Source organism: Heteronotia binoei, chromosome 17 (genome assembly GCF_032191835.1).
Source record: "Heteronotia binoei isolate CCM8104 ecotype False Entrance Well chromosome 17, APGP_CSIRO_Hbin_v1, whole genome shotgun sequence".
NCBI classification, from domain to species: Eukaryota; Metazoa; Chordata; class Lepidosauria; order Squamata; family Gekkonidae; genus Heteronotia; species Heteronotia binoei.
This window is the reverse complement of record NC_083239.1, coordinates 48059097-48071294: the sequence shown is the minus strand read 5'-3', so window position 1 is coordinate 48071294 and position 12198 is coordinate 48059097. Positions and strand designations below refer to the sequence as shown.

The window sequence follows — 12198 nt, the reverse complement described above, 5'->3', positions numbered from 1 at the left end:
GCCATTCCAGCAGCTGCAAGTGGAGGAGTGGGGGATCAAACCCGGTTCTCCCAGATAAGAGTCTGCCCTTTCAAGGACAACCTCTGCGAGAGCTATGGCTGACCCAAGGCCATTCCAGCAGCTGCAAGTGGAGGAGTGGGGAATCAAACCCGGTTCTCCCAGATAAGAGTCTGCCCTTTCGAGGACAACCTCTGCCAGAGCTATGGCTGACCCAAGGCCATTCCAGCAGCTGCAAGTGGAGGAGTGGGGGATCAAACCCGGTTCTCCCAGATAAGAGTCTGCCCTTTCAAGGACAACCTCTGCCAGAGCTATGGCTGACCCAAGGCCATTCCAGCAGCTGCAAGTGGAGGAGTGGGGAATCAAACCCGGTTCTCCCAGATAAGAGTCTGCCCTTTCAAGGACAACCTCTGCCAGAGCTATGGCTGACCCAAGGCCATTCCAGCAGCTGCAAGTGGAGGAGTGGGGGATCAAACCTGGTTCTCCCAGATAAGAGTCCGCGCACTTAACCACTACACCAAACTGAAAGAAGAAAAAGAAGACAACAACGGATTTATATCCCACCCTATACTCTGCATCTCAGAGCAGTCACAACCTCCTTTACCTTCCCCCCCCCCCCCCGCCAACAGACACCCTCTGAGGTAGGTGGGACTGAGAGAGAGCTCTTACAGCAGCTGCCCTTTCAAGGACGACTCCTATGAAAGCTACGGCTGACCCAAGGCCATTCCAGCAGGTGCATGTGGAGGAGCAGGGAACCAAACCCGGTTCTCCCAGAAAAGAGTCCTCGCACTTAACCACTACACCAAACTGGCTCTTGCTTTCAAGCTTCTGGTCCCGGGGTCCCTAACCTTTTTGACCCCCTGGGCACCTTTGAAATTCTGACACAGCATGATGGGTGCAGCCACAAAATGGCTGCTGCAGCTTTCCTTCCGTCACGCAGCCGAGATCCTCATGCCGTAGTAGCGGCTGGTGCCAAACCAATGTCTTGAAAAATCTGCACAGCCGAACAGATCTTCAGCGGCTGATAAGAACCCTTGCTCTGAGCAAAAGCCATGGCTGGCCCTCCCACTTATTAGTCAAGCACTCCAAAGGGTGATGAACACATGGAATTCACTGCCACAGGAGGTGGCGGCGGCTACAAGCATAGACAGCTTCAAGAGGGGATTGCATAAGCATATGGAGCAGAGGTTCATTAGTGGCTCTTAGCCACAGCGTATTGTTGGAACTCTCTTTCTGGGGCAGTGATGCTCTGTATTCTGGGGAGGGCACAGTGGGAGGGCTCCAAGCCCCACTGGTGGACCTCCTGATGGCACTTGGATCTTTTGGCTGCTGTGTGACACAGAGTGTTGGACTGGATGGGCTATTGGCCTGATCCAACAGGGCTTCTCCTCTGTTCTTATGTGACTCAGAGTGTTGGACTGGATGGGCTATTGGCCTGATCCAACAGGGCTTCTCTTCTGTTCTTAAGCTTCCAAGATCAGATGAGATCGGGCATGTTCAGGGTGGTATGCTTGGCAGGCCCCAAGAAAGGTGTTGGTGGGCACATGGCGCCCACGGGCACAATGGTGGGGACCCTCGTTCTGTGTCTTAAAAGCTCCTAGCTGCTCATAAATCCTTGCTCTCATCTTCCCCCATCACGCTCTCTGTGGCCCGATTCCGTCTTTTACCTGTCCCTTATTGTCTTTCTCTGTGTCCAGCCCGGAACCCACTTTTGAAAAAAGAGGTCATAGTCCTGACCTACAGAACATTTCTTCCCCTGCCCTGTAACCTGGCTGAACACGCGAGAGAGAGAGAGAATAGGTTCTGGGGCTGATTGCTGGGTGGTGAAAGAGTATCAAGTGAAGATTGAGAGAACAAACGGTAGGGTTCACCTCTGTTTCTGTGAAAGTTATCCTGTCCTTGATTCTGGCTCAGTCTCTGCTACCTCTGAAGATTGACGGCACTAAATCGAGTTCGGGGAAAGGAAAAAGCCTGTCCTTAAAGGATCCCTCTTCTTTCTTGAATTCCGCTGTTCAGTCATCTTTCATTTGGCAGGGCCGGGAGGGAAGGCAAATGAATTAAGTACGGTAGATAGCTTGTGAGCGATGGAAGGAATAAACGCCTTTGAAGGAATAAAATTTCCACTGATTGGATAGTTGCGTGGGGAAGGGAGAGCTCCAGTGTCCAACAGCGAGCAGAAGCTGAATAAATTATGCAAAACAGAGATTGCTGCACAAATCATGAAAACAAAACTGTGTCATGCTAATGTACTTAATTTGCATGCTTCCTTTGGTGCAGGCTGTTCTGGGCTGGAATTTGGCTAACCTTGGCACGGAATTGTGAGTAGCAGTATGGTACGGCAACAGCAAAGTATTGGGCTTAGGGCACAGAGGCCCGGGTTCAAATCCTCCTTGGCCCCGTAAACTCAACGTGGGCAGCCTTAAGCCTGCCTGCTCTTGACTTCACCTATCTTGCAGGGTGGAGGGGTGGTGGAAAGTCCTGTCAAGTTGCAGCCGGCTTAAGGCGACCTTGTTAGGTTTTCCAGGCAAGAGACAGACAGGGTGCTTTCTCGGTGATCACCTGTCCAATCGCTAACCAAGGTCAACCCAGCTTAGCTTCTGAGATCAATGGGTTGAAATGAAACCAAAAGAGTTTCCGGCTCAACATTAGGAAGAACTCCCTGACGGTTAGAGCGGCTCCTCAGTGGAACAGGCTTCCTTAGGAGGTGGTGGGCTCGCCTTCCTTGGAGGTTTCTCAACAGAGGCTGGATGGCCATCGGACAGCCATGTGGATCCTGTGAATTTAGGGGGAGGTATTGGTGAGTTTCCTGCATTGTGCAGGGGTTTGGACTAGATCAGGGGTCCCCAACCCCGGGCCGTGGACCGGTACCAGTCCGTGGCCTGTTAGCAACTGGGCCGTGAGTTGTATAATTATTTCATTATATATTACAATGTAGTAATAATAATGCGACATTGGATTTATATCCTGCCCTCCGCTCCGAATCTCAGAGTGGCTCACAATCTCCTTTATCTTCCTCCCCCACAACAGTCACCCTGTGAGGTAGGTGGGGCCGAAAGAGCTCTCACAGCAGCTGCCCTTTCAAGGACAACTCTGCGAGAGCTTTGGCTGACCCAAGGCCATTCCAGCAGATGCAAGGGGAGGAGTGAGAAATCAAACCCGGTTTTCCCAGATAAAAGCCAACGCACTTAACCACCACACCAAAATAAAGTGCACAATTGTATCATCCTGAAATCATGCCCCTCCCTCCCCCGTCCGTAGAAAAATGGTCTTCCACAAAACCGGCCCCTGGTGCCAAAAAGGTTGGGGACCACTGGAGATGACCCTGGAGGTCCCTTCCACCTCTATGATTCTATCAGATCAGGCTAGCCTGGGCCATCCAGGTCAAGGCAAGAGAGGGACAGTGGTGGTTTCCCACTGCCCGCCTCTGCATAGCAGTTCCTGGTTTCCTTGGTGATCTCCCATCCAAATACTAACCAGGACCGACCCTGCTCAGCTTCTGAGATCTGACAAGATGGGGCTGTCTTTGGTCCATCTAGGTCAGGGCGATAGTGAGGATAAAAGGGAAGGGGACCTGTGTATGCAGCCATAAGCTTCTTGATGGGGAGAGATGGGAAGATTAAAAAAATTAAATAATCTTTCCTCCTTGGCTTAGAGTACTCGTGGTTCTGGGAAACGTCTAAATCAGGGGTGTCAAACATGCAGCCCGGGGGCCAAACCAGGCCCCCAGAGGGCTCCTATCAGGCCCCCGAGCAACTGGCCATCATCTGCTTCCTTCTGCCTTTCTCTTGCTTCCTTCTGCGTAACAGCTTGCTTTGCCAGGCTTGCTAAATCGCACAGCAGAGCTATGGAACAAAACCTCTGTTTTCTCCATTAGCTGAGGCTCCTCCCTTGGGGAGGGGGGGGAGAGGCAGAGCTTGCTTTGCCAGGCTCTCTCAATCCCACAGCAGAGCTGCTGAGTCAAGCTTTTATTCCTTCTGTTGGCTGAGGCAACCCACCCCCTCCTGGTCCCCTAGGGAAGGAAGGAAAGAGCCACAGCTTCCTTTGCCCAGTTCCCTGGATCCCATGGGAGAAATACAAAGAAAGAGCCTTTAAGACCAATGAGAGCTAATGTTTTAAGCATGTTTTATTTATTTCTTTTTTTTAAATCACTAATTGTGTTTGTGTCCTTTTTAAAGTTTATATCTCTGTTACCTAATCTTAAATAGGTACACATGTGGCCTGGCCTAACAAGGTCTTATTTATGTTAGATATAAGTTTGACACCCCTGGTTTAAATTTCCCCCCTAAATGAGAGCAAGAGAGACGCACACAAACGCGCATTTTGAAGGAGTTATCTGGGCAAAGAAAGTTGAAATTTCACTTCGGAATTGCTTCTCTCTCCCTCTGGAAAGGCCAGCCGTGTTCTTTGAGACCGCCTCATGGTACGCCGCGCCACATTTTTTGGGGCCACGGCACTGGAAAACAAAGCGAGGGCTGCTGGAAGATGGATGAGATCTAATATTGAGCAGGAAGGCCGAGCTGGTACCTTATTTGTAGCTGTTTGTCTATGTTCTCCCGCTCGCTTGCTCGCCACACCGGCCGCGGCGAGGAAACCGCGCTCACCGCTGTTTGTAAATCAACTGCCAGACGCTGCCTCCCAGCAAGTGGCGGCCTCATCGACGTGGGGGGAAGGGAAGATGGAACGTGAGGTGATGTGCTGCACGCCAACACTGCCCCGGCTCCATGCGGCGCACCTGTAGTAATTGACTTACAGAGTCCTAAGCGGGCCGTGACAGTTCGTAACAGTCCCACATGCGCAGGGCTGTGGTGTTGGGCGGGGGGGACACTCGGCCCTTGTGTTGTACATGCTGGGGTTCGGTAACCTCCCTTGCATATAAATCGACTAATTAAGACACGAGGAAGATGAGCGCGCCATGACCCTCGATTCTTCCACAGAGGTAGTGGGAAAATCTAGCTTCGGGGTTTAATTGACCCGCGGGAGCCGGCGGGTGCCTGGGACACGCTAAATTGGGGACTCGCTGCTCGAATGTTCTCTTTGCATCAGTTTCCTGAGGAAAAGTCTTTTTTTTTTTTTTTACTGCTTATCTCTTTTGAAAGCTCCTGCTTTCTCTCTCTCTTTCTCCCCGCTGGGAGACCTTTCTCTGCCCTCCCTTTCCAAAGCGTTAGAACTTTTCTACCTTCTCCGTTCTCCGTCGGTTTCCTTTAATCTGCCAGAGGTCACGATGGAGGCCTAGCCGCAGGGAAGGAACCCGAACGTGTGGGTTTGGAGCGAGCGTTATGTGGAGAATGCTATTGGGCGCTGGACCCGAATGTTACACTTCACAAGTCTGCTGATATAGAGAGCAAATTTGAGTTGCCCCGACTGAGGGCAAGCAGCAGATTTTGGAACTGTATGAAGAAGAAAAAGATAATTGGATTTATATCCCGCCCTCCACTCCAGATCTTAGAGTCTTAAGAGTGGCACACAATCTCCTTTCTCTCCCACAACAGACACCCTGTGAGGTGGGTGGGGCTGAGAGAGCTCTCCCAGAAGCTGCCCTTTCAAGAACAACTCCTACAAGAGCTATGGTTGACCCAAGGCCATTCCAGCAGGTGGAAGTGGAGGAGTGGGAAATCAAACCTAGTTCTCCCAGATAAGAGTCTGCACGCTTAACCACTACACCACACTGGCTCTGGGACAGGAATTCATGACTCTACGATTACGTTCCCAGGATCAGGCAGATGCTCTATTTTCTCCATTGACTGAGGCTCCTCCCAAAGGGAGGAGGGAGAGCTCACTTTGCCAGGCTCTCTGAATTGCACAGCAGAGCTCCTGAGCCAAGCCTCTTTTCCTTCTGTTGGCTGTGGCTCCACACCTTCATCATCCTCTGAGGAGGGAGAGAAAGAGCCAGAGCTTCCTTTGCCCAGTTCCCTCAATCACACGGGACAGACACAAAATTTTTAATTGTACTTGTCTGTGTTGTTTATAAAGTTTATTTCTCCGCTACCTGGCATTACATTTTATGACACACAAGGCCCGGCCCAACAATGTCTCATTTATGTTGGATCCGCCCCTCATACCAAATGAGTTTTACACCCCTGAGATAGAGGTTGTAAAGTGGAGACTGGAGGAGACTGACCAAGAGAGGGAACTTGGGGTCGTGGTAGATAACTCACTGAAAATGTCGAGACAGTGTGCGATTGCAATAAAAAAGGCCAACGCCATGCTGGGAATTATTAGGAAGGGAATTGAAAACAGATCAGCCAGTATCATAATGCCCCTGAATAAATCGATGGTGCGGTCTCATTTGGAATACTGGTCACCGCACCTCAAAAAAGATATTATAGCATTGGAAAAAGTGCAGAAAAGGGCAACTAGAATGATCAAAGTGTTGGAACACTTTCCCTATGAAGAAAGGTTAAAACGCTTGGGGCTCTTTAGCTCGGAGAAATGTCGACTGCGGGGTGACATGATAGAGGTTTACAAGATTATGCATGGGATGGAGAAGGTAGAGAAAGAAGTCCTTTTCTCCCTTTCTCAAGAACTTGTGGACATTCAATGAAATTGCTGAGCAGTCAGGTTAGAACGGGTAAAAGGAAGTCCTTCACCCAAAGGGTGATTAACACGTGGAATTCACTGCCACAGGAGGTGGCGGCAGCTACAAGCATAAGCAGCTTAAGAGTGGTTTGGATAAGGATATGGAGCAGGGGTCCATCAGCGGCTGTTAGCCGCAGCGTATTGTTGAAGCTCTCTGTGTGGGGCAGTGATGCTCTGTATTCTTGGTGCTTGGGGGGGGCACAGTGGAAGGGCTTCTAGCCCCACTGGTGGACCTCCTGATAGCACTTGAGGTTTTTTTGCCACTGTGTGACACAGAGTGTTGGACTGGATGGGCCATTGGCCTGATCCAACATGGCTTCTCTTATGTTCTTATGTGTGATACAGAGTGTTGGACTGGATGGGCCATTGGCCTGATCCAACATGGCTTCTCTTATGTTCTTAAGCACTTTGTAGACACTAAAAGGGGTGGAAATTACCAGCAGTAAGTGATATTCCTTGACAAACCTCCTGGGTCTGGGAGAGACTCGAAAATAGCTATTATGGGTAATTTTGTACAAGGTCATGAGTTCACTGTCGGTCGTCTTTAGTAATACATTCTTTGGGATTTACTTCTCAGTGCACTGTGGTAGGGGTTTATAACAGAGGAGGGGTTTCCATGCCCGTAAGAACTCTTTTCCCAGAATGTGCTGCCCCCTAACATAGATGGGGCTAATGATACTGCCTGGCCAATACTCCCAGTATGGCAAGAGGCTAAGAAATTGTCCATTAAATTTTGGATTAAGGAAGTACGGCGAGTAATGAAATTGTCTGTGCAAATCAAAATGTGGCGGGAAGTGGCATCAGGTTGCAGCTGATTTACGAGAGACCCTGTAGGCATCTCAAGGCAAGGGACGTTCAGAGGTGGGTTCGCCGTCGCCTGCCTCCTCGTAGCCACCCTGACCGACAAAGATGGTGAGGGGCCTGGAGACCAAGCCCTATGAAGGAAGGTTGAAGGAGCTGGGCATGTTTAGCCTGGAGAGGAGGCAGCTGAGAGATGATCTGATCACCATCTTCAAGTACTTGAAGGGCTGTCCTATAGAAGATGGTGTAGAATTGTTTTTCTGTGGCCCCAGAAGGTCGGACCAGAACCAGTGGGTTGAAATTAAATCAAAAGAGGTTCCGGCTCAGCATTAAAAGAACTTCCTGACAGTTAGAGCAGTTCCTCAGTGGAACAGGAACTAGGAAATACACGTCCTTTTGTGATTCACCTAGATTTACAGAAACACCAATTGGCAGAGGACTTTATTACCTTTTACGGCTATCCAGACCAAGTGGCCAAGCCACACTCGTTTACCACGTGATCAGTCTGCATACTCAAATCAACAAACTGCTTGCATTTCAGCCCACAATACCAGATCCCCTCATCTGATGAAGTGTGCTTAGAGAGCATACAAAAGTTTATGTTCAGAATAAAACTTGGTTGGTCTTAAAGGTGCAACTTGACTCCTGCTTTGTTCAAAATTTGTGGCAGGACATGAGCACTTGCGCATCACATCTTCTGAAGAAGTGAGCAGTGACTCAGGCAGGGGTGGAATTCTAGCAGGAGCTCCTTTGCATGTTAGGCCACACCCCCTCTGATGTAGCCAATCCTCCTGGAGTTTACAAAAAAGAGCCTTGTAAGCTCTTGGAGGATTTGCTACATCAGGGGTGTGTGGCCTAATATGCAAAGGAGCTCTATCTAGAATTCCACCCCTGGACTCTTGCTCTTTTCTACTGACTTCTTGGGGGAGGCTCTTTTGCTTCCCAGAGATCCGTGAGCGTTCCTTTCTCTTCTGGCCTAACAAACACTCTTCTCCGTCCCTGCAGCTCCAGCAGTGCATCGCCACCTCACAACGAGCCGCGGACACCATCTTCCAGTTTTACCAGGACTCCACTCACAGGAAGTACTCCAAGTGGTGACTCCGCCCACAAGGGGAACAGAACAGAGACCGGCTGTTTAAGGCACGCAGGGGGAGCCGATGGGATCGTTCCTGCTTTTCTGGCTCCTCCCAAACGGCACGGCGGTGCAGTTCGATTGCCGTCGACTGAGCTTGCGTAACAGACTGCGGGTCGGGATTGCGAGAAGGTGGAAGTACGTGCCAGACAGCCCTCACCACTGTGCCCTCTACCCCTCAGGACTATAATGCACGCCCCTCTGCGATAGGATGTTCCGTATCTTCCTAGAGTACAGACTTTTCCATTTCTGTTGCATTTTGATATGCACATTTGTTGTTCTTCAACCAAAGCTTCAGTTGCAACTAGGCTGTGTAGAAGAAGTTTCATCTCTGGCCTAAATGTGGATATGGATTCCTTTCTGATCTCTCTCTCTCTCTCTTTCTCTTTCTCTGTCTAAAATAGTAGTTTTATGATCATTAAAGGTCACTGAATTTTTTGCTTGCCGTCTTTGCTAGAAGCTGTTCTTTTAGCCACGCTAATAAAGAGAGGGGGAAAGATTCTTCAGCTTGAATGCAATTAGTATCAGTGCTGCCCTTGAAGCGGAATTTTCTCTTTTCAAGTACTCCTTTTGTCGTGTCTAGAACAAAAAGCTCGCAGCAGGGGAGGGTAATTGTGACCTCGAATGGAGAGGGCAGTTGCCATCACCTCCCCCTTTACCCCAGACCAAGGATCCCCTAACTTTTTTGAGCCTGTGGCCCCTTTTGGAATTCTGATACAGTACGGTGGGCACAGCCTCAAAATGGCTGTCACAAGAGGCGGGGCCAACCACAAAATGGCTGCCGCAACTTCCCTTCAGCCACACGGTGAAGATCCTTGCAGTGTGGGGGCACAGCCAATCAATTTTCCAGCGGCCAATCAGAAACCTTGCTGGGCAAAAGCCCCAAGCGCCACCTGTCATTTTCTAGAAACGCTTGGTGGGAACGGGAAAAGGTGTCAGCAGGCACCATGGCTCCTGCAAGGGCTCCGCAGACCGATGCTTTTCTGGTTTGGGCTGTGAGTCGTCTTGTTGATTACAGGCACCGTTTGCTATGGTGCCCCCTTTTTTTTATCCTTGCTAGAATTACTAGGCCAGGGGTGGCCAAACTTGCTTAACGTAAGAGCCACACAGAATAAATGTCAGATGTTTGAGAGCCGCAAGACATGAATGTCAGAAGGAAGGAAGGAAAATTGGTGGGGGAGCGAGAGATGGAAAGAAAGCAGCTTTAACTTTAAATGCCTTCTTTGGCTGGCTTGGTTTTGAGAAGTGATTTAAAGACAGAAATGCCTTCTCCAAGCCAGCCGACAGAATGGTGGGGGCTTTGAGAGCCACACAATACGTGTGAAAGAGCCACACGTGGCTCCCGAGTCACAGTTTTGCCACCCCTATAGAGGAAGAATTGCAGATTTATACCCGGCCCTTCTCTCTGTATCAGGAACTCAGAGCGGCTTACAATCTCCTTTATCTCCTTCCCCATCAGCAGACACCCTGTGAGGTGGGTGGGGCTGAGAGAGCTCCCCCAAAAGCTGCCCTTTCAAGGACAACTGCGAAAGTTATGGCTAACCCAAGGCCATCCCAGCAGCTGCAAGTAGAAGAGTAGGGAATCAAGCCTGGTTCTCCCAGATAAGGGTCCACACACTTAACCACTGCAGCAAACTACTAGGTTTTGTGGCCTCAAGACCTCTGTACTTCCCTCAGAACGTAAGTAGCAACGCCTGCCCCGCTACATTCTCTTTTGGCCCTCTCGCTTCTCGCCTGCCGCGGGATTCCTCTGCAGTGTGTTAGGCAGCGCCGCTGCAGTCTCGGGTGAGAAGCCGCATGCGGAAACTCCCCCAGCAGGGAAGCCTTTATCGCAGCCGGCAGCCTTGACTCAGGCTGTGGGACACGAAGGAAGATTCAGGGGTTCTGCGCCAACCTTCCCTCCCTACCCGCCCCCCCTTGATTAACATTCTGCACAACTTTCCTGCTTCTCTTTAATCTTGCAGTTTTGGCAGCCACGGAGGTGAGAGCACCGCTCTTTGCCAAAACTGGGAGCCTGCTCCAAGCCTGGCAGATATTTCTTAATTACGCGTTCCCTGCCTCGGAACGCGGAGACGCAGCCTTGATTTCCCAGAGGAGTCCCGGCCTCCAAAGGCTGCTTCTGACCGGCCTCTTCGGTGCTTTCGCTCTTAAGCGTCAGAAGGGACCGCATAGCATTGTGGTGATAGAACTGCCGAGTTCAAAGGGTTTATTCCCAGAGCTGGGCAGCGAAAACCCTGGAGGCTTTGCTTCCGCCTTCCTTCGGGGAGCTGGAGACGTTCCTCATACGAGTTCTGTATACAATACTTGAAAGGTCAAGGTAGTCCCCTGTGCAAGCACCGGTCGTTTTCAACTCTGGGGTGACACCGCATCGCAGTGTTTTCACTGCAGACTTTTTACGGGGTGGTTTGCCATTTCCTTCCCCAGTCATCTGCGCTTTCCCCCCGCCAAGCTGGGAAATCCTTTGACCGACCTCGGAAGGAGGGAAGGCTGAGTCAACCTCGAGCCAGCGACCTGACAACTCCGCTTCCGCCGGGGATCAAACTCAGGTCGTGAGCAGAGCTTAGGACTGCAGTACTGCAGCTTTAACACTCTGCGCCACGGGGCTCCTGTACAATACATTATGATCCATCTTTTTGCTTCCAAGAGCAATGCAAGGCCGATGGCTGAATTGTTAGGAGGACTGACTCTCGTGTCGCTTGCCTGTGGCTACCCAACTGAGGTCATCGGCCAGGGTTTTGCGTGTAGCTGGAACTCCTTTGCATATTAGGCCACACACCCTTGATGTAGCCAGTCCTCCTGGAGCTTACAGTAGGCCCTGTCAGAAGAACCCTGTAAGCTCCAGGAGGACTGGCTACATCAAGGGTGTGTGGCCTCATATGCAAAGGAGCTCCTGCTAGAATTCCAAGGCTCTCCTTTGGAAGCTCTTGGGGGATTGGCTACATCAGGGGGTGTGGCCTCATATGCAAAGGAGCTCCTGCTAGAATTCCAAGGCTCTCCTTTGGAAGCTCTTGGGGGATTGGCTACATCAGGGGTGTGTGGCCTAATATGCAAAGGAGCCCCTGCTAGAATTCCAAGGCTCTCCTTTGGAAGCTCTTGGGGGATTGGCTACATCAGGGGTGTGTGGCCTAATATGCAAAGGAGCTCCTGCTAGAATTCCAAGGATTGGAATTGGGGGATTGGCTACATTAGGGGGCTCTTGGGGGATTGGCTACATCAGGGGTGTGTGGCCTAATATGCAAAGGAGCTCCTGCTGCACAAAAAACCTTGTCGTCGGCTAAACTGAGGTTTGAACTTTGGTCTCCAGCTTGACTGAAAAGCGTCAGTGGCTAACATCCTGGGGGTAAAATCTGGCTTCCTCCAGAGTTGCTGGGTTTACCAATTATCAAGCAAGGTATCTTTCTCTCTCCTCCCATGTGTAGAAAAGGACACTTCAAACACATTTAGACTCAGGAGACGACAAAATGATAGCTGTGTTCACTGGTAATTGCGGGGGAGCCAGAATAGTTTTCTCGTTAGGCTCTTGGGAGTCGTTACAGGGTGGGCCCCATTCACCCCAAACTGCTTCTTCAAACCACCTTCTCCCCTTTCTGCCAGATATGTTCTGTTAACGAGTGTCTTGCTTCCCCCCAGCCTGGCCCTTTGCCTGATATTGTCTGTATGCTGGTACCATCACCTTTGTAAAGAAAAGGAAG

The 12198-nt window shown here is 50.5% G+C and overlaps 1 protein-coding gene across 2 annotated transcripts in view; it reads left to right on the top strand.

Annotated features, from left to right (window-relative positions):
- EXOSC5 (exosome component 5) overlaps nt 1–9007 on the top strand; it is a 44316-nt gene extending 35309 nt beyond the window's left edge. For both annotated transcript variants that reach the window (XM_060257934.1, XM_060257935.1), the window contains exon 6: nt 8380–9007. In XM_060257934.1, the coding sequence (XP_060113917.1) occupies nt 8380–8472 (93 nt within the window). In that variant the 3' untranslated portion in view covers nt 8473–9007. The remainder of the gene's footprint in view (nt 1–8379) is intronic.
- The last annotated feature ends 3191 nt before the right edge of the window (nt 9008–12198 follow it).